This window comes from Chelonoidis abingdonii, chromosome 1 (genome assembly GCF_003597395.2).
Source record: "Chelonoidis abingdonii isolate Lonesome George chromosome 1, CheloAbing_2.0, whole genome shotgun sequence".
NCBI classification, from domain to species: domain Eukaryota; kingdom Metazoa; phylum Chordata; order Testudines; family Testudinidae; genus Chelonoidis; species Chelonoidis abingdonii.
Window position 1 is genome coordinate 26661594 of NC_133769.1, and position 21663 is coordinate 26683256.

At 43.8% G+C, this 21663-nt stretch overlaps 3 protein-coding genes across 3 annotated transcripts in view; 2 read left to right on the forward strand and 1 right to left on the reverse strand.

The window, feature by feature from the left end:
* Positions 1 to 21663, forward strand: part of PMPCB (peptidase, mitochondrial processing subunit beta) — a 267948-nt gene that overhangs the window by 51225 nt on the left and 195060 nt on the right. The window lies entirely within an intron of this gene.
* Positions 33 to 17395, forward strand: PSMC2 (proteasome 26S subunit, ATPase 2). The gene is made up of 12 exons (XM_032774523.2): positions 33 to 212; positions 2711 to 2748; positions 3395 to 3476; positions 11574 to 11673; positions 12466 to 12597; positions 13368 to 13440; positions 13568 to 13663; positions 13890 to 14054; positions 14958 to 15045; positions 16174 to 16376; positions 16916 to 17012; positions 17103 to 17395. The coding sequence occupies exons 1-12, from the start codon at positions 143 to 145 to the stop codon at positions 17258 to 17260; spliced, it is 1302 nt and encodes a 433-aa protein (XP_032630414.1). The 5' UTR covers positions 33 to 142; the 3' UTR covers positions 17261 to 17395.
* SLC26A5 (solute carrier family 26 member 5) overlaps positions 21384 to 21663 on the reverse strand; it is a 42342-nt gene continuing 42062 nt past the window's right edge. The window contains exon 20 of the mRNA XM_032774521.2: positions 21384 to 21660. Within this exon, the coding sequence (XP_032630412.1) occupies positions 21460 to 21660 (201 nt within the window). The 3' untranslated portion in view covers positions 21384 to 21459. The remainder of the gene's footprint in view (positions 21661 to 21663) is intronic.

Below are 21663 nucleotides of genomic sequence, written 5' to 3' on the forward strand. Positions count from 1 at the left end.
AAGCGGCCTGCGCCCCGGGGTCAGCCCGGCCAGAGCGGAAGCTGGGTGAGGTGCTGTGTCATGCATCCGGGGGCGGGGCGGCGCCTGCGCAGTGTGTCGGGACCAGGAGGCGACGCTTGAAGGGCTCCGTGTGGCCGCCGGGATGCCGGACTATCTGGGCGCCGATCAGCGCAAAACCAAGGAGGAGGAGAAGGAGGATAAACCCATCCGCGGTGAGGGGCCGGGCGGCCGCGGCTTCCTACCCGCCCGGGCTGCAGGGCGTCCGGGGCCGGTATCCTGCTCCCTCGTCCTGCCCGGGCCGTTTTGCCGGGGCCCGCTGCCCTCTGGGCTTCGCTGCGCCGGAGACACCCGCAGCCGCGCGGGGCCGCCTCTAGGGCCCGGCGAGCTGGGCAGGGAGCCGAGCCGCAGAGCGAGCCTGTGACTTCCTTAGGCTCGTGCAGGCAGCGCCCGGGACTCCGGATCCCACTCCACTTGTGTAGGGCCAGGAGCGACCCAGCCTTCCCCGTCTGCCCGTGGGGCTTGTCAGCGACCCGGGGCAGGTACTTTGGGATGTCTGCGCTGCGGCTGGCCCGGGTCAGCTGACTCGGGCTCCGGGGCTGAAAAAAGGCGGCGTGTGAACCTGACCGTCTACCCAGAAATGTTTAGACCCGTTTGAGCCGTGGGAGCTCGAGTCAGCTGACCTGTGCAAACACAGCTGTGCCTCAGGGCTTGTATCCCAGTGTCGACGTACCGTCGAGGCTGGGATCTTCAAAGGGAGTTGGGCATCACAGTGCCAAGAAAATCACTGAACTCTACAAAGCCTGAGTTTGGGTCCTCCTCTCCTTATACAACGAGCAGGGGGAGAAAAATGCAAGCTACACACTCAGCACGCTAGGCAGATTGCTACCCAAGTCAATGGGAGACACTGACCGGTGAACATAACCTAAACCTCACTACTCTCAAATATAGATGCTTAAGTTCAGGCTGGAGGGAAGTCTTAGCAAAGTGGACCCAACGATGAGTTAGGGGTCTGCCTCTCTCCACAAGACAGGGAGCAGGGGGTTGTGTGTACCCCATAACTTTTAGCCCAGTATTACGACTCTCCTGAAAGGTGGGATAGCCCTGTTCAAACTTATCTTTGTGGTGGGTGCGCTAACCACTGAGCTACTGGATATGCTCGCGTGCGGCTCCGTCAGTCTCTCCAGTTGAACGTGTTCCAGTTGGTATGGGGGGTGGCTGAACCCTAAAATTCCCATTTCTTGTGTGGGTGTCCTAACCGCTGGCCTCTCCCTAACCCAGTGACTATATAATGATTTATCTACGTATTGATAAGGTGGGCTGCAGCACTGTCACCACCTCCTCTAGCCAGATTTTGAGTGGGACCTGATCCAGTGTGTGTACTCAGAGGCCGCTTGGTGGATTGGGTCCCACATGCGAGATAAGGCCAAATGCCTGTCATTCCCCAGTTCATGATTTGCTCTGGAGCTTAGGCGCATACAAGATTTGATTGGAGTTCCTTGGATCACAGTAGAACCAAAACTGGGACTTTGGTGCCTAAGTCTAGTGTTTAGGCACCTAAGTACCTTTGTGGATCTCACCCTTAATGGGTCTAGATCTCCATTCCCTTTCCATAAAACAGGGGTAATAGCACTTCCCTACCTCCCAGGGGTATTGGGAGGATAACTACATTAAAGGTGCAAAGTATCACAGAGTAGCTGTGTTAGTTTGTATCCACAAAACCAAGGAGTCTGGTGGCACCTTAAAAACTAACAGATTTATTTGGGCATAAGCTGCCCCGGACTCCTTGTTACATTAAAGGTTGTGAAGCACTTGGAGATCTACTGATAGAAAAAGCACTGTATGAATAAACATCAGCCCCTAGTGCTGTCTGCAGTGAGGATCGCTCAGAAATGTGAGCGTCGTGTAGTGAACATATTTGTGGCTGTGCTCACGCGCCAACAGTGTCTACCTTGCTGGCAAGCACTGAATAAATGGGGAGCGAATTTTTTGGGGACCTCTACGTTACCAGCAAAACCTTTGTGTCACATCCTGCCCTCTAACAATCAAATTATTGGATTGATGTAATGACTCCTACTCCTTGTTTGTTGGTAACTTCAGCACAAGGGTGTCTTAGATTTTGAAATAGGGTCCTGTTCTTCCCACAACCAAAATGCAGTGTTAGGCTGGTAATCAGTATGCTTGGTATGCAGTGGTATGCTTGGTATGCAGGTGTGCATTTAGTTATGTACAGTTGTACAAGTATCTATGAGAGGTTAGTATCAGAACAAATGACATCTGGATTTTGGACAATTGTTGAGACTGTCAGGAAACAGAACATGATCAGTTTGCTTATTTGTTATTTCCTTTTCTCCAGTCTCTTGTTTATATATAGACTCTTTAGCTCATAAGCTCTTTTGGACAGACTGCTTTCATGTTGGTCATTGAGATGCGTAGCTTAGTGTGGGTGCGTGATAAATAACAATGCAGTACTACTTCATCCCTGCAAGTAGCTGGAGAAATTGTCTAACTCTTGCTTGTCATGGATATCTGGCTTTATTGCATGGTACTCTGGTTTAGTCTTTAAAAAAAACACAAAATAACACCAACCCCCTCCCCCCCCCATATCATAGGGGTTCTTTGGGTGTCTGAATTCACATCTTTAGAAACAAAATTAGGCACAATTAATTTTGTTCTTACAACTGAAAGCTAATTCCTGTGTATCTTGTTTCAGCATTGGATGAAGGGGATATTGCCTTGCTGAAAACCTATGTAAGTATCCTACATAACTAGAATGGTAAAGAAAAACATGAAAATCTAATTAACTAACCGAATCAAAACAAAACAGTATATTCCAAACTGATCTTATTTGGAAATAACCAGTAAATCTGTTTCCCTGTTCCTCTTTAAAATTTACTCCATCTCTGCAATCTCTCTCCCCTAAACCATTCACTCCCCACCCCAAAAGCAACAAAACCCCTACAGATTTAAATATTACTGGTCTGTGAAAGAACTATGACCAGATAACTTAAGTTTGCAATTTCTTGTATTTCTGTTCTAAAATATCTGACTATCAATGGCCTGAATTTCATTTACCCTTTATTCTTCTAGAGAATTTTATGTGCCTTAGTGTAAATGAAATGGACCTGAATTTGAGAATAAATTATTAATATAATTTACGTCTATATTGGCTCCTGTTTGCAACCATGGACATTTGACTCTGTTTTAATATCAATACTGTTTTTCAAGCCAAATACTGACTTAAGAAACTACATATAAAGGTCAAGTTAATCTCTGAGGTTAACAAATAACTATACTGACCATCTCAACAGAAGTTAGTAACTGTCTAGCGTACATAAATATGTGTACATGTATTTCTTAAGTTACTGAAGTGCACACAATTATTCTTCTGTTCCAGGGCCAGAGCACGTACTCAAGGCAGATTAAGCAGGTAGAAGATGATATTCAGCAGCTACTTAAGAAAATTAATGAGCTCACTGGTATGTGCTTTTCTTAAAGTAAAATTTAATAGAAAGATTATCAAAACTAGGTAGACAACTGTGATTTTTTATTTCAAAAGAGCAGACTTTGGGAAACTAAGGGAGAGGGTTAAAGAAGTCACCGGACTGAATAGCTCAAGGACTTAAATGTGGAAGAGGCTTGGAGTTTCCTCAAATCAACTAACAAAAACTATCTAAAATTTGCATCCCAAGAAAGAGGAAAAGAAACTTGTATGGAAAGGTTCCAGACCCAGCTGGATTAATAACCATATCAAAAGGTTATTAGGAGTAAGCAGAGAGCCTATAGGGAATAGAAAAAGGAGTTGATTAGCAAAGAAAGCTACATCTTGGAGGCTAGTAAATGCAGGAATAAGGTGAGAATTGCTAAAAGCCAAGCTGAATTAGTTTTTGCCAAGGAAAATAAAAATAAATAAGAGGAGGTGTCAAGGTTCCTTCCCCACTCTGAACTTTAGGGTACAAATGTAGGGACCTGCATGGACACTTCTAAGCTTAATTGCTAGCTTAGATCTGGTAACTCTGCCACCATCCAGAAATTTCAGTGTCTGGATCACTTCTGTCCCCCCAAAACCCCCTCCCTGGGTTGCCTTGAGGGCTTCACCAATTCCCTGGTGAACACAGATCCAAACCCTTGGATCTTAAAACAAGGAGAAATTAACCATCCCCCCTCGTTTCCCCCCACCAATCCCTGGAGGTCCAGATCCAATCCCCTTGGATCTTAAAACAAGGAAAAATCAATCAGGTTCTTAAAAAGAAAGCTTTTAATTAAAGAAAGAAAGGTAAAAAAATCATCTCTGTAAAATCAGGATGGAAAATACTTTACAGGGTAATCAGATTCATATAGCCCAGAGGAACCCCCTCTAGCCTTAGGTTCAAAGTTACAGCAACAGAGGTAAAATCCTCTCAGCAAAAAGGACATTTACAAGTTGAGAAAAACAAAAATAAACTAATCTGCCTTGCCTGGCTGTTACTTACAATTTTGAAACATGAGAGACTGGTTTTCAGAAAGATTTGGAGAGCCTGGATTGACGTCTGGTCCCTCTTAGTCCCAAGAGCGAACAACACCCAAAAAAAAAAAACCCACAAAAGAGACTCCCTCCACCAACATTTGAAAGTATCTTGTCCCCTATTGGTTCTGGGTCAGGTGTCAAGGTTTACTGAGCTTCTTTAATCCTTTACAGGTAAAAGAGACATTAACCCTTAACTATCTGTTTATAACAGGAAGTTTTTTAGTTATATAAATAATAAAGTATTAAGGGAGGATGAGAGATAGGGCCACTAATGCACTGTAGGAAGAGGGAGATTGAAAGATAATCTATGTATGTCCCAAAAACTAAATGAATACTTTGCCTCAGTTTCCAAATAACAATGCTAATATGAAATGTGCATGAAGGCAATATGTTGCTGGTGGAAATGAGTGTATAGAAATGGAAATGTTCACGTATGAGGTTGGACGAAGAAAATGTAAAGAGTTTAATGTTGCTCAGTATGGGGGGACCAGACAGTTTCCCTCTCAAATACTGGAAGAACTGGCACACGTTACCTGCTTCCAGTACCAAGAATTTTTAATAAATCTTATCTATTCGAGGATCAATACTGGAATATAATCAACACCATACATGTATTTACAGGAAAGGGGGGAAAAAGGTGATCTGGGAAATACAGACCTGTTAATCTGACCTCAGTGGTATTCAAAGTTTTAGAAACAAATCATGAAGGAAAGAATAATAAATTCATAGAGGTAATTAGTAAAGAGGAGATAATGCAACATGGTTTTACAAAGGTAGATCATGCTAGACTAAACTGGATTTCCTTCTTTGAGAAATAACTGGTTTTTTTTTGTTTTTTTTTTTTTAGATAAGGGAAGTGCATTGACACAGCACCACATAGGAAAATTATTAGTTAAATGAGGGAAGAGTGGATCATTACAATACCAGGCTTTTGCTTCTTTTTTTGAGCATCCTTTAGGTTTTCTTTAGCAAGGGCTAAAGAGTGTCGGAGGGTGTTTTGTAGGTTGCTTACAAAGTCCAGAATGTTAGTTCCTGGAGAAGGCGTAAACCCTCCATTGCTGCTTCAACCAACTGTAATGGCCCCTTAACCTTGTTTGGCCATACACAAGTTCAAATGGTGAAAACCCTAAACTCTAGGATGTGGTTACAGCCCGTGTAGGCAAAAAGCAACTGCTGCAACACTAGGTCCCAATCATTGGTAATGTTCATTGACGAATTTACGTATCATGGCCCCCAAAGTTCCATTAAACCTTTCCACCAGGCCATGGTTTGATGGTGATATGGGGTGGCAACCAAGTGATTCACCCCATGAGTTTCCCCACAGTTCTTTCATGGTTCCTGCCAGGAAATTTTGTCCCCGAAATCTGTAAGGATATCGGAGGGCCAACCTACCCCGAGCAAAAATAATCGGTAAGGGCCTGGCACAAATAGTTTTTAGCCCTGGTTTTTTGCTTAGAGCTACTGCTTGGCCATTTGGGTAGCAAAGTCCAGAAAGTACGTACTGCTTTCCTTCTCTGGGCGTCTTTAGATTGGGAAAGGACCCAGAATATCACAGCTACTCGCTGAAATGGGACCTCAATTATGGGGAGTGGCTGGAGAGGGGCCTTGACCTGGTCTTGGGGCTTTCCCACTCTTGGGATCACACCTCACAAGACCGTCGGACATACTTGTGGCAACTTCCTGCCCATCCCCTCCAGTGGAAGGACTTTCCCCAACACCTGCTCTTTGGTTCTGTTCACCCCAGCGTGGCCACTGGGAATGATCATGGGCTGAGGATTCTTAAGAGCTTCCCCCGTAAACTTAGTTGGACCACCAACATGTTTGTGCTGCTGCCATTTTTCCTGGTGTCCACCAGAAAAGAATTTCCTTGTATAAAAGTCCTTGGTCTATAACAAACCGGGATCGGTTAGAAGAGCTGAGAGGCGGTGGGGTGCTTCCGTGCCTCCGTGACAAGCTTTCTGAAGGCTGTCATCTGCTTCCTGCTCAGTCTGGAACTGTTTCCTTGAGGCTGGGACACCAGTTTCTCCTTAATGACTGTGGACTTGGGCTTGGTCCCTCTTGGAAGCGATGTAGGTGATGGGTTGTTTCCATTGCTGGTGAACCGCTCTCCGCTGGTGCACCTGGTGGTATTTCAGGCTCTGGCTGAGCTTTTTGGTATGGTTGTCTGTGCTTCTGCCAGTTCAGGCTCGCTGGCGCCCTCTGGCGTTTGGAGTTGAAGAAACTGGTTGTCAGTGCTGGGCTAAAATGGTTCTTGTGCTGGTTGCTTTCCAGTTCCTGGTCTGGGACTGGAGGCACTGTGGCTGTTTCAGTCGTTGGCAGGGGATCCGGGTCCACTACCTCTGTCTGGGTCTCTGGTAACACAGACGGGGCTTCTGTGGACGGCTCAGGAACAGGAATGGGTCTGGAAGCTTGCCTGGCTTGGCTGCGTGTAACCATTCCCACTCTCTTGGCCCGCTTCACCTGGTTGGCCAAGTCTTCCCCAGTAGCATGGGGATGGAATAATTGTCATAGACTGCAAAAGTCCACATTCCTGACCAGCCTTTGTACTGGACAGGTAGTTCAGCTGTAGGCAAGTCTACAGCTTGTGACATGAAGGGGTAAATGGTCACTTGGGCCTTTGGGTTGATGAATTTTGGGGTCCACGAAGGATTGGTGGATAGCTGACACTTGTGCCCCTGTGTCTCTCCACGCGGTAACCTTCTTTCGCCCACTCTCAAATTTTCCCTTCGCTCCAAGGGTATTTGAGAGGCATCTGGGCCTGGGGATCTTTGGTGTGATGGTGGTGTAATGACTTGCACTCGTTGGGGTTCTTTGGGCAGTTGGCCTTTATATGTCCCAGTTCATTACACTTAAAGCATCTTCCAGCTGACTGGTCACTGGGTCGAGGTGGTTACTGGAGACTGGTGAGGTGGAAGAATAGGGCGTCTGTGGCTTTCCTTGGGTTGTAGGTGGGGTCTTTGGCTGCCCTCGGTTGTAGGGTTTATTGTTGGTGTGCCCTCTGGGGTATTCGTTCCCTTGACAGTAGCTTTTTTCTTTTCTGCCACTTCCATCCATTTGGCTCCAATCTCCCCCCTCGATTACCGTTTTGGGTTTCCCATCTAGGATGTACCTCTCTATTTCCTCAGGAACACCATCTAAGAACTGCTCCATTTGTATCAGGAGATGCAGCTCGTCCATATTGTTAACCTTTGTTCCTGATATCCAGGCTTCATAATTCTTTGCAATGTGGTAGGCGTGTCGGGGAATGACACATCTGGTTTCCATTTTAGGTTCTGAACCGCCGACGGGCATGTTCAGGTGTTATCCCCATTCTGTATCTGGCCTTGGTTTGAAAAAGTTTATAATCGTTCATTTTCTCCTTAGGCATTTCAGCCACCTCTGCTAAGGGTCCACTGAGCAGTGGCCTCAGCTCTATCATGTACTGGTCTTCAGAGATGTTGTACCCAAGCAGGCTCTTTCAAAATTTTCTAAGAAGGCCTCAGTGTCATCACCTGCCTTGTAGGTGGGAAATTTCTTGTGCTGTGGAACAATTATTGGCGAAGTGTTGTTAGGATTGGCTGTGTTCCGTTGCTTAGCCTGTTCTAATTCCAGGGCCTGTCGGTGGGTTCCCTCTGGAGTTCTATCTGTCTTCTGTGGGCATCTCTTCCTCTTGTTTCCTCTCTTGCTGTGGTCTGTTTTTTCTTCTGTGGGCTGCCTCTTCCTTGGCTATTTCTGCATTAATTAGTTCTATCCATCTCCTATGTTCATTTTCTTTGTCTATGGCTTGTTGCCGTGCTCATTCCTGTCTCAGGCTTTCCTTGGAACTCATGGTTCCTGCTTTCTTGTGCTGAGGCGCCCTCTGGTGTTTACTGCCTGAAATGCTGGTTCTCTGTTGCCTTCCTGGAGTTGCTTAGCAACAGAGTCCTTTTTAACTTACTAGCCTCTCCCGAAAGAGTTAAAAAGCAAAAGAAAACCCTCTTTGATTTACAAATGTGTCCTGGCTGGAGTGCGTTGCTGACCACTTAAGCCTGCTTTGTTTAACAAACGACCCTCGTTAAACCTTAATAGCCCTCTATCTGAACCTTAGAGTTCAGAAAATGAGATACTAGCATGAATCCTCTAAGCTTAATTACCAGCTTAGATCTGATAGCACTGCCACCACCCAAAAATATAGTGTTTTGGGGCACTCTGATCTCCCCAACCTTCCCTGGGACCCCAAGAACCCAAATCCCTTGGGTTCTTAAAACAAGGAGAAATAAACCATTCCCCCTTCTTTCCCCCTCCCAGACTTTCCCTCCCTGGGCTACCCTGAGAGACTACTGATCCAAACTCTTTAAATCACAATACAGAGAAGCATGTCCCTTCCCTTCCACAAAGAGGCAAACAGATTCAAGGAAAACAGAGAGAGATTCCACCTCTCCCCCCCTCCCGTCTCCCCCACCAGTCCTGGGTGAGTTTAAACCCAATCCCCTGGGATTAAACAAGGGAAACAAGGAAAAAATCAATCAGGTTCTCTAAAAAGAAATCTTTTAATAAAAGAAAGGAAAAAGTAAAGAATTATCTCTGTAACTTCAAGATGTAAATATTACAGGGTCCTATAGCTTACAGACACCAGAGAGAAAACTTTCCCCCCAGTACCAATACAAATCAAAATATTCCCAGCAACTACACATATAAAAGTTAACCAGCCAGATCCACATTTGCAAATAGAGAAAACAATCAAAAAGACTAAAACCGCCTGTTCTTACTTACTATTTGAACAGAAACTTAGAGAGCCTGTAGTAATGTCTGGTCTCTCTCAGACCCCCCCCCCGAGAAGAACACACAACGGACAAAGAACACACACAAAAGCTTCCCTCCACCCAGATAAAAGTATCTTGTCTCCTGATTGGTCCTCTGGTCAGGTGTTCCAGTTCCCTGCTTGTAACCCTTTACAGGTAAAAGAGACATTAACCCTTAACAATCTGTTTATGACAAGGGCTCTACTCATCAGTAGGAAGTGACAGAAGAGGAGGGAGACCTGGGTGTGTGGGTTAATCACAGGATGACTATGAGCCACCGGTGTGATGCAGCTGTGAAAAAGGCAAATGCGATCCTAGGAGGTGTGATTAGGCAAGGCATTTCCAGGAAAGAGAGCAATATTAATGCCATGATAGAAGGCCCTGGTAAGACTTCATTTGGAATGGTGTGTACAATATTGGTCACCTATGTTCTTGGGTGTTGAATTTAAACTGGAACAGGTGCAGAGAATAGCTACTAGGATGATTGGGGAATGGAGGGCCTGTATTATGAGAGGAGACTAGAAGAGCTTGGCTTGTGTAGTCTCACAAAAAGAAGGCTGAGTAGGGTATGATTTTTCTCTCTAAATGCATTAGGGGTAAATACCAGGAAGGATGGAGAGCTAGAAGAGCAAATGGGTATAAACTGGCCATGAGCAAATTCAGGCTGGAAATTAGAAGAAGGTTTCTGACCATCAGGCGGGTAAGGTTCTGGAACAGCCTCCTAAGAGGAGGTGTGGGGGCAAATGACTTAACTCATTTTAAGAGACATCTGGACAAATTTATGAGTGCAGTTATATGACACGGTTGGTTGTGACAGTAGCAGGTAAGGCTCAACATCCATGGTGCTCACTTCCAGTCTTAAAATTTGTGATTCAGGGTTTCAAGCAATTACAGGCAGGGGTCAGGAAGAAAATACACCTCCCTCTCCAATGTGTTCTGTGAGGTTTGGGATGGCTCCAGCTGGAGATGAGACATTGAATGGGGAGGGCAAGGGCTCGGAGGTGGCAGCAACCATTCTCTCTCTCAAGTGATTGGCTGGCTGGTTCTTGCTCACATGCTCAGGGTCCTATTGATGGCCAAGTGTGGTGTCAGGAAGGAATTTTCTTCAGGTCAGATTGTCAGTGACCATAGGTGTTTTTCTCCTTTGTCTGCAGCATGTTGGTGCAGGTCCATTGCCGGGATTATTTGGGTATATCTCATGTAATCATTTCTCTGCCATTGCAGGGACTCAGGCACTGGTACATCTTGGACCTTCCTAATCTCTGCCTGTGGCACAGGATAGTCTAGTCTCCTGTGGGCTGCAAGGCATTAGTCTAATTTTGGCTGTTGGTTTAGTGTGCAGGTGCTGGGCAGTGTTAATGGCCTATGATATACAGGAGGTCAGCCTTTAGTGGTCCCTTCTGGCCTTAAACTTTCTGACTGTATGTGCATTATAACTGTAAGTTCACCGTGTTATGCTTTCATTATGTCACGTCTTCTATGAAGCAAAAACGAATATTCTGTGTCATGGATCTCTGACGTGTTAAGGGCCTCATTCTGATTTCTTGATCGAATGTCCATCACCTGTAAAACTGGATACTGTGCTTGTGTTTCATATATACTTTATATCTAAGCTCCCTAGTTGGCTTTAAGACTCTTAAAGGTGATCTGCAAAGGAGAGGTGGAAAATCTGGATTTATGCTGTCTTCTGCTGCTTTAAGTGTACAGAAGCCAGAAAAGTCACTATCCCCCGCCTTTTAAACATTAAAAATACAGGGAATATTGACTTTTGTCTTCCTTGTTTTTGTGTGGGAGGTGATGGTGGGCTCAGATGTGTGTTTGTGAGCTCTCAGTTCTGACTTGACAGGCTGAGTGTTGAATCTTAAAAATGTTTCTTCTTCCAAGTACTTACTTACAAGGTACTTGAATGACAACGTTTACAATAATTTGAACAAAAATCACTTTCCATCTAAATCATGATTAACTTCACTGGTATGTTTACTGTTATTAGTCCTCCAGTTGTCCATAAAGTCTGGTAAGCAAGAACAAGGTAGAAAAGACCTGAGTTTCTAAATAATAATAATATAAGGGTGGGAGGAGAGAGAGCTTTTTAGACTGTTTCTGGAATGTCATGAAATAAACTGGCATAAATCCCACAGTTTTCCCTTTGCAGGTCACATTTAAAGTACCTGTAAAAGCTTCCTCTCAGCATATGCCCTTTTCTCTGATGTGACTGGTGGGTAATGTTTGTCGAACACTGAGTATGAAATATCATTGATATGTGATCAGGGAACTGGCTTTTCCTTCTAACTGTGCTGTTTTCTATGTAGGGATCAAGGAGTCAGACACAGGCCTGGCCCCTCCTGCCCTCTGGGATCTGGCTGCAGATAAGCAAACTCTGCAAAGTGAGCAGCCATTACAGGTAGCCAGGTATGTATGTTCTGTGGATCCTGTCATATGAGCTATGTGGTATTATAAAATACATAGATTTATAATTCTATTTGCAGCACCTGTCTTCTTCCCACATGACACCTGGTAAAAACTTAAATTGATTCTTATGTATTTCTAAGGAGTCACTCACTGTGGTATCTAAATGCTCACGTTAACCTTTGTGAAATATGAGAAGTATGCCATAGTTGGAACAGCACTACTACAACAATAAAATAACAAACATACCAGCTATATGTAAGGCTACAATTTGGTCACAGAGGTTGCGGAAGTTACGGAATCCGTGACTTCAGCCTGCAGCCGCTGGGAGCTGCAGGGTACCCCTACCTCCTGTGGTGGCTGGGGGGGGAATCCCCCAGCAGCTCCCCAGTCCTGTGTGGGCAGCGGCGGGGATGGGGAGAAATCTCCCGGCAGCTCCCCAGACCCTGTGGATGCTGGGAACCCCCGCAGCTCCTTGCCACTGGGCAGGGGCCGCAGCTCCCAGCCCCACAGCAGGGTGGGGTGCTGGACCCTTCTCCTTTCCTGTTCTGTCATGGACATTTTTACTAAAAGTCAGGGACAGGTCAGGCTTCTGTGAATTTTTGTGACCTGTCCGTGACTTTCACTAAAAATATCCATGACAAAATCGTAGTCTTAGCTGTATGATTTCATAAAGGCACTTAAGAGTACAAACTAAGCATCTTTAATAATTGATTGTTTGATGCTTGTGGAAGTAACAAGAAGCTTCATTTGTCTAACTCATGACCTGCATTAGTTAACTGTCTTTTCTGGTAGGTGTACAAAGATAATCAATGCAGATTCTGAGGATCCCAAGTACATTATCAATGTCAAACAATTTGCCAAATTTGTGGTGGACCTCAGTGATCAGGTAGCACCTACTGACATTGAAGAGGGGATGAGAGTTGGGTAAGTAAAGATGGACTTCTAAGACCAGTAAGTGTAACGATAGACAGAAGCTTCCTTTCCTTTAAGATGTAATGATTTAGTCTCACAGTTTAGTGTTCTGCACTCAGTCATATTCACTGGTTGAGTGTCATCTGGTATCACTGAAATGTAATTATATACACGGTAGTAGAGTTAGTGGGAAACCTTTTGATGTTTTCCATTGGAAAACGCTGATTTGTCAAAACTGAAATATTCTGCAGGATGAAATTCTGACAGAAGCCAGGCAGGGTTCAGATGGAACCTTGCCTGTCAGGCAGGTTTCAGAACTGTTGATTTCCTGCCAGCTTGCCTGCTCACCTCCTTGGCAGCCTGGGCTTTCAGGCTCCAAGCGCTTCAGCAGGCTGATAGAGAGCAGAGAACTCCAGGTTTGCGGCTTCTTGGTACCTGGGGTTCCAGACTCGTGACTTCTCAGCAACCTGGAAGCCATGGATGCCTAGGCTTCCCAGCTGCCCACCTGGTGGACTGCTGCGGCTCTGGGCAGCTCAGGGGTCTTGGAAATGTTTCCAAATGTCCAAAGTGCTGTTTCTACTTTTTCAAAACAGACTGGAATTCCTTTCCATGGGAATTCTCAATTTCTTAGGGATGGGCTCAGGCTGATGCTGGAGAAAAGAGAACTAGCAGGATTTTACCCCTTCACATTACAGAGGGTTTTTGTTTAAATTACGGTTCAGTTGTGTTAGTGTGAGAAGTATTAAAATGAAAATAATACTCTTCTTACACCTTCCCGCCAGTGTGGACAGAAACAAGTATCAGATCCATATTCCCTTGCCTCCAAAGATTGACCCAACGGTTACTATGATGCAGGTGAGAACTCCCTTTGCTTATTACGTTTTTTCAAACTTGCTTAGCTTAAAATGTTGACGTCTCTGGCTGAATTCTGCTATTGCAGTAGCAAGTTGTTCAAATGTGCACTTATCTGTTCATTATGCAGGTAGAGGAAAAACCTGATGTCACTTACAGCGATGTTGGTGGTTGCAAAGAACAGATTGAAAAGCTGAGAGAGGTGGTTGAAACCCCTCTGCTTCATGTAAGTAACTCATAGATTGTGACTCAATGTTTTGATAACATTTTCTTCATATGGTGACTTGTCATGCCTTTCCAAGTACTGAGATGTCTGAATGTAAACACTCCAGCAAAGTTAAAAGTAGCTTTTCAGTGAAAATGGACTAGCTTATTTTTTATTTCATTAGCAAAGCTGATTTATCACCAATCTGCACATAAAGATTCTAATCTCCTGTTTCTTCCCTTCACAGCCTGAGAGGTTTGTTAACCTTGGGATTGAGCCCCCCAAAGGAGTACTTCTCTTTGGGCCACCTGGTACAGGCAAAACCCTCTGTGCCCGTGCTGTTGCTAACAGGACTGATGCCTGCTTCATCAGAGTGATTGGATCTGAATTGGTGCAGAAATATGTAGGAGAGGTAATACCAAATATTATGTAAAAGGTGGAGCAAACTGCAGACTCCAAGTGGTGGAGGCCAAGTGTTTTAATAGACATTGCAGCTAAATGAACTAAGTTTCGTAGACTCAAGAGGGCATAAAAACTGCAAAGCATGTAATTGCAGGTAATAGTCTGACAACCCTAAAAGAATGGAATCTTAAAATCTTGGTTACTCTACATCTGAAATTTTTAAAAGCATTCATTGGCATTAGGTCAGCGCTGAATGGTTTGAAAATCCCACCTGGAATTTATCATTAAGCTTCTCACAGAAGTGACTCAAACCTGTTGTGGCCTCACACAGTTCTAGGGAATGGAGTAATCTTAAAATTTGTGACACCTGGGGGGAGGGATAGCTCAGTGGTTTGAGCATTGGCTTGCTAAACGCAGGGTTGTGAGCCCAATCCTTGAGGGGGCCGTTTAGGGAACTGGGGTAAAAATCTCTCTGGGGATTGGTCCTGCTTTGAGCAGGGGGTTGGAGTAGATGACCTCCTGAGGTCCCTTCCAAACCTAATCTTCTATGATCTGTGGATGAAAAGTGCTGTATGAGAATGAAAAATTATTGTTGGCAGCTTGTACTATTGCTGGTTGAAGTTGAAAGTATTTTACAGGCAGCTGGGTTGGAAGCTTCCATGAGCACTAAATTCATAAGAACTTAAAATAATAATAATAATCTGAAATAACTGTGTTGGGGCTTGTGTGTGGGCCCAGGATAAAGTATCCTGAGGGGCATCCAAACCTGCCAGAGTTGTACAAATATGTGGAAATCAAAAAGTAGGAGTTGTTTCATAATTGTAAGTCTCCAGTTATCACTTGGAAAGCTTCACTGTTTGCTTTAAAATCTTTACTTGAGCCAGCCTGTAACAAAATCTTATCCTCTTATTAGGGAGCTCGAATGGTTCGTGAACTCTTTGAAATGGCCAGAACTAAGAAAGCTTGTCTTATATTCTTTGATGAAATCGATGCCATTGGAGGTATGCTTGCAGCATGCATAGTTTTTATTCTTTATAGAGCGAACTTTAAAAAAATATTACATGCCAATTCCTTGATTTTATAATTCTCTTTTCACATTGTAATTCCTCATTATCAGGACTTGCATTCCATAAATCACAGCTTTGTAAATCATTAAAACTTAGGAAAACTGTCACTGTAACCTCAGTTCAGCTATATTTACTGCAGAGGGAACGATCAAGAAATGCTTAATAAAATCTGAACACATTTAATCCTGAACAGAAGTAATTTATTTCTGTAATCAAAGTACAAAGTGACAAAACTTAAGGTAGGATCTCTTACAATACAGTACAAGCAAGTTGCTGTACAATTTAATTCTTAAACGTTTTTCTTAAATGTTTAACAAAAAAATTAAACTATGTAAACTTAACATTTCTTCACACTTCTGAAACAGATCTGTTTTCATCAACAAAATCTCTTCCCATTTATTTGCATGCTCAAAGGCTGTTCACAAAAGCTGGTCTTTGATGGTGCCAATGTATTTTGCTTTGGGGAAAGTTATATGGATTTTATAAACCTAAGAAAAGTAGGTGTGTTCCTCACTGATGAGAGCAATACCCATCTCTCTCAGGGCTTGTGTACATTACCAGCTGGATCGATGAGGAGTGATTGATCCAGCGGGGATCGATTTATCATGTCTAGTCTAGATGCGATAAATCGACTAAACACTCTCCCGTTGACTCCGGTACTCCACCAGGGTGAGAGGCGCAAGGGGAGTCGACACGTAAGGGTCAACCGTCGACTTATCGCAGTGAAGACACTGCGATAAGAAGATCTAAGTACGTTGACTTCAGCTACTCATGTAGCTGACGTTGCGTAACTTAGATGGACCCCCCCCACCCCCCGACAGTGTAGACCAGGCCTCAGACAAGAGAGAAAAATATTTTGCCTGCTTATCTTCCTCTTAGCTGAAGATGATGCATTCCAAATAAGGATAAACCACTTTGTTTTGGTAATTGTCATACATTCATATACAGCTATGACTGTTGATATAACATATCCTTCATTTGTTTCTTGGTAACAACAATGGGATTTATCCTCACTAGAAAAGTGCCTTTTCTACATCTTGATGTGCAATGGTCTCTCTGTAGGTGCTCGTTTTGATGATGGGGCTGGAGGAGACAATGAAGTGCAGCGTACTATGCTGGAGCTGATCAACCAGCTGGATGGATTTGATCCAAGAGGCAATATTAAAGTGCTGATGGCAACAAACAGACCTGATACTTTGGATCCAGCACTGATGAGGCCTGGGAGACTGGACAGGAAGATTGAATTTAGCTTACCTGATCTTGAGGTTAAAACTGCTTGTTTTCAATGCTAAGCTAACAGAGAGCAAAGCAGTAGTTGTTTCAGACTTTAATATTCTGCTGCAGTTTAGAGAGAGATAATACAAGCACCTGTCAAGGAGCTGTACACTTGAAGTTCAAATGTGCAAAAAAAGCATGAGTCCATCTCCGCAGGCAAAGCCCTGAACAGTAGCTGTGCTTTGCAGTGTACTCCCAACTCAATAAATCTAGACTCTATTGGACTAAGTCAGGAAGTAGGTTAGAAAGTTCTAGTCCCCTCCTCTCTTGATTTGCATTGCAAGGAGAGAGGAGGTCTTTTTTGATGACTTGTCAGAGCACTTCTAATTAGTATCTTTACTGTGTGCCATAAACTCTTTGCTTTCTATTAATCAAATAGGCCAGTTCAGAAATAGTGTTACAGTTTCCTACCAGTAGGTGGAGTAGGAAACAAGACTGAAGCGGTGTTCCACAGGCTGAGTACTCCACTTCACTTCCTAGCTCCCTGCATCAATTCTTTTCTCTCACCCTCAAATTTCTGGTTTTTTAGGGACGAACTCACATATTCAAGATTCATGCTCGTTCAATGAGTGTTGAAAGAGACATAAGATTTGAGTTGTTGGCTCGACTGTGTCCTAACAGCACCGGTAAGTTGAATCCCTATGACTTGTACGCTATTTGTTTGTTGTGTAAGTGTGCGATGTGCAGGTGTTAAATCCATCTGTCTTCTTTGAAAGGTGCTGAAATTCGCAGTGTCTGCACAGAGGCAGGCATGTTTGCCATCAGAGCACGTCGAAAAATCGCTACAGAGAAAGACTTCCTAGAAGCTGTGAACAAAGTCATTAAGTCGTATGCAAAATTCAGTGCTACGCCCAGATACATGACCTACAACTAACTTCTTGAAATTAAAGGAAAATATGTTCCTATTGTTAATCTTGCTATTAAACAAGAAGTCTGAGTAAATGTTCAGGGTGTGTTTGCTGTCTAATCTTGTTCTGAGTCTAGAAATAAAATATATAATTCCAAATGACAGGCTGGTAGGTAGTTATTTTTCTTTTTAAGTGTGTTCAACACTAATCAGTGCTGTAGTGGAAAATGATGCAAGACTCTGAGATTCAGTCAGGGATTGTTACAACCCTGCAAAACCTGCTACAAATTTAACAGTAAAACCAATTAGATTAAGTTTAATATGCAATCTAAATCCACTGTTTTAAAACTTTTTTTTTTTTTTTACTGTCAAGTTTCTGGTGGTGCCCCCAGCATGCTAAGCATGGTATGCAAAAAGAAGGCATTATCCCTATCATCACAACTTAACACAAACCAAGAAGCATGGAAAGTGTAACAAAAATGTGGTGCTAGATTACTATTAAAAGTGAAACTTTACTTTTGTCTGTTCTTGGTTTAGCCAGTGTTAGCTTGGCGAATGAAAATCAATGAGTCTGCTTCTAGTTTACTTTTAAGTTCTCAAGTACAGCACTGTGGCATTGTGCTAAAGAGAACTTTAGAATTTTTTAAAAAAAATTTTATGGAGACACCTTTTTCTTTCCTTTTTTTATTCCCTCATTGAGCTTACATTTTAGCAAGTTTTATCTCAAACTAAACTGACAACTTAATTTTTGTTGTTTCCCATCACCTGTCTTCCAGTTCCTGGTTGTGGGCAGGGGCTGGTGTCAGCAACACAAAGCAGTGTCCCAGCTTTTAGGTGAGGAGTAGGCTAGTTAAGTATACCCCAAGGAGCTAGTTTTGAGGCCGAAAGAGTGGTCAGAGAGTTCCCCCCTCCCTCTTCTTAGCAGCTGTATTTTTAAAGGGAAAGTCTAAAGTCTGGCTGCTTGGAGCAATACAGTAGAAGAGGCTGCTTCAAGGATAGTGGAAGCATGTCATGTACCCAGCCTGGGCTTACTACTAACCGCGAATACTGCTGTTGGGCTATAGGAGGCAAACTGTAAACTCAGTTGTTGAAAGGTGGGTAAAGGTTCAAAAAATGTCAGCTTCTAACCACAGATGTTGATGGGAAAGGTACTAAAGGGAGACGGACAGAATTAGTCCAAACAAAAAGGCTCCTTCCATAACTCAAGGACACAGATCATGCCTGGCAAACAAAAGGAATGTGGGACTGAAAGTCAGTGGGCAAAATGAAGAGGTGGGTTAGTCTGCCCATCACACTTTTGGCATTCTTAAAGTGAACAATAACTGTTGGATACAGGTGGATGAGGAGTGAGAGCTTCATCGTGTTCTGAAGGATCTGCTGTTACACTGCTGGGCCTCTCTCCTTATCCTGGAATGTCCTGACTAAAGTGAGGGACCCAATGCCATCACCACCTCCTACAGCTGGGATACCTTTTAGATCTTGCTGTCACACACTGTGTGCGCTGCTTCTCTCCCACCTTATTTCTTCTTTCCTGTTCCTCTCCTTTTAGCTTCTGACTATTAAGCTCTTGGCTGAACTAGTAAGACTGTGCAGTTTGAAACAGGTTCTCAAAATGGGAGGCATGAAATGTATCCTGAGAGTGAGAGAAGGCAGAGCAGAGAGCAGCAGTGGAGAAGTAAGGGTGGCACAGTATGGTACTGCCACCCTTACTTCTCTGCTGCTGCTCGTCCCAGCGGCACTGCCTTCAGAACTTGGCAGCCAGAGCACTATATGTTTAAATGGCTCTGTCTGAATCAATGCCTTACTGCTTTTAATGTTTAGTGAGTTGCATTTTTTACCAGTATATGTACTTGTGTCAGGGTACACAGCATAAACTACTACAGGCAAAGAAGAGTGGCATGAGCAAATGGGTTTGAGAACCAGATGTTTGAAACACTGCTTGTGATTCATGTGACCAAGGAGGCAGCTAAAAGCAGCACAGTAAGTAGCCTGACAATGGTACATGTTTGGCAGGGCTTGGGGTTAATAAGACTGGGCTGTGCTTGTGTTGTTCAAGCACTGAGGTTACAAATGAGTCAACCCCAGACCCAGAAGCTGCATTTTCTAGTTCTGCTGCTGCTTCTGTGTCTGAGAAAGCAGCATCAGCGCCACAGCAGCAACAGAAACAGCTCCAGCTCGCTGTGTATAACCTACCTTCTCCCCCACCCCCCAGAAAAAAGCAAGTTATCCTTCATAGTAGCTAAGAGGGTCAGACAGGGCCATTCTCCTAAAAACTTGCAGCTGAAGCAAATCAGGGATAGTGTTAAAGGAAAAACAGTACTTAAGCATGTGAAATATTAACTGTTTAACAAATGACAAAACATTTTTTAAAGGGTGCTTTTGCCAGAAGATTTAGCAGACTATGGTCTCTGTATTTTTAAAACACTAAAATGTTGTACAGTGATAAGGTAACTCACATCTTATCACTGTACAAGGTACAGGGGGGAGGGGATAGCTCAGTGGTTTGAGCATTGGCCTGCTAAAGCCAGGGTTGAGAGCTCAATCCTTGAGGGGGCCACTTACGGATCTGGGGCAAAAATCAGTACTTGGTCCTGCTAGTGAAGGCAGGGGGCTGGACTCAATGACCTTTCAAGGTCCCTTCCAGTTCTAGGAGATAAGGTATTTAATTTTAATAATTGGAGATATACCTTGTCTTCTGGGCCCATTCTTTCCTATGAAACTAACCCAACATAGACTTTGGTTCTGGGAAGTTAGTTCCTGCCAGGTTTAGACTAAAGGCTGATTTCAAAAAAACAGCGCAGCCTCTTCCTTGCTCTACTGGCAGTAGTCTTGCCCACTGCACTGTAGTTCTCCCTCACTATTCTTGCTGTATAGCAGAAGCAGTGGTATACTGATACTTTCACATGAGGCTGGTTTCAATAACAATGCCTCTTGCCTCCTCCATGCAGCTACCCCCACCAGGAAACAGGAGCAAATGTGGGTAAAAAAATGCAGAGTTGGTTTGTTTTTTTAAGTAATCCTCTTCCCCTGGACTTTCTGTTGTAAATCTCTCCCCTCTTGCTGTGTAAAAGCTGGTGGAAGGAAACAGTGGTCTCCTGCCCAGATGAGTACAGCATCAAACAGCAATTTCTTGATTTATGCTTTGAAGGGACTGACAGGGATTACGATTTGATGCTGCCTGAGAACCCATGACCACTGCTAGCCCGCTACAGAAGCATAAGAGCGAAGTAGCAAAACTCTAAAGCCTATGGTCCACTTTGATTATCATCACAGTCAGTTCCAGCTTTAAGCTAAAGTCTGTCATAGTTTATCAATTTAATCTCAGTGGCAGCAGGAGGCATAAGCCTGAGAATAAAAATCATGGGTAGTACATCCATTAAAAGCAGAAAACTGGCTCCAGTACTGGATAGTGGACTCACCTACAGCCTTAACAAGGAATCCGTGTGGTCTTGCTGTGTTAGCAGAGACAGCTTCACTTTAAGGAATGCATGGCTTGGGGAAACTAAAGCCATCATTATCCCTAGCTCCTACCCGTAGGTGTGTCAGGACACTGCCTCAGAGCTAGGCTCTGACAGGTGTATGGCTAAATGGAGACTTTAAACAAGGCAACTCAGGAACTTTCTGGCACTAGAAGAAAAGTGAAGCTGTGGCCTGCACTTACCTTGTCCCTTCTTGCTTGAACCAGCACCCAAAAGGCAAGTTGAATAGAAGTGGGGGTTGGGGACATGGAGTGGGAAGGAGGCAGGGAGGGCATATCCTCACACAGCTGCTCTCCACAAGCAATTACAGCAAATACTATTCCACACAGGATGTTTCCCTCTTCAGGAAAGCTATAGGCTTTACTTAAATAGTGATGTGCAGGGAAAAGCTATAACTGATCTTTCACTACTGTCAAAGCCTATTTGAAGTAAGTGTTACTTATGCAAGGAGGATGTAAATGAATTGCTCAGGCCCTTGGAGTAGCTTTCTTTAAAAACATTCTTGGTTTGCTAGTAGAGTCAGCAAGGAGGCTCCTTTTACAAGGGCTCTAAAGGGCATCCCACCCCTCTGGCACTTCTCTTCTTCCCTTCCTAACTGCACATCAGCACTGCAGTAACCACTCACTTAAAAAAAAAAAAAAAAAAAAGAGACTTTCTCAGTTCATTATTTGGGACAGATGTTTGAGAAGAGCTTAGGTTATGTTCCTATTTCAATCTCTCATCCTTTCAAAAAAGCTTTATAGCTTCTTAAATTTCTGGTTCAGATTTTCCAACATGATTAGAGATTTGAACAGCCAACCTGACACCTGTTAAAGGCAACTGACCTTCAGAAAGTGCTTGGGCTCCTGCCCATTGAGAGCTGGACCCATTAGAGAAAGCCAGGTAGTCACTTTTGAAAACCATGGCCAGTAGCTGATACACAAAGAATCTTTGTCTCCAAACACAGTGCTG

Excerpts from the sequence above, each read along its gene's own strand:
- PSMC2 (XM_032774523.2), top strand. The coding sequence starts at position 143 with ATGCCGGACTATCTGGGCGCCGATCAGCGCAAAACCAAGGAGGAGGAG. Across the intron at positions 14,055-14,957 it reads TGCAGAAATATGTAGGAGAG|GGAGCTCGAATGGTTCGTGA; the intron begins GTAATACCAAAT and ends TCCTCTTATTAG. Across the intron at positions 17,013-17,102 it reads ACTGTGTCCTAACAGCACCG|GTGCTGAAATTCGCAGTGTC; the intron begins GTAAGTTGAATC and ends CTTCTTTGAAAG.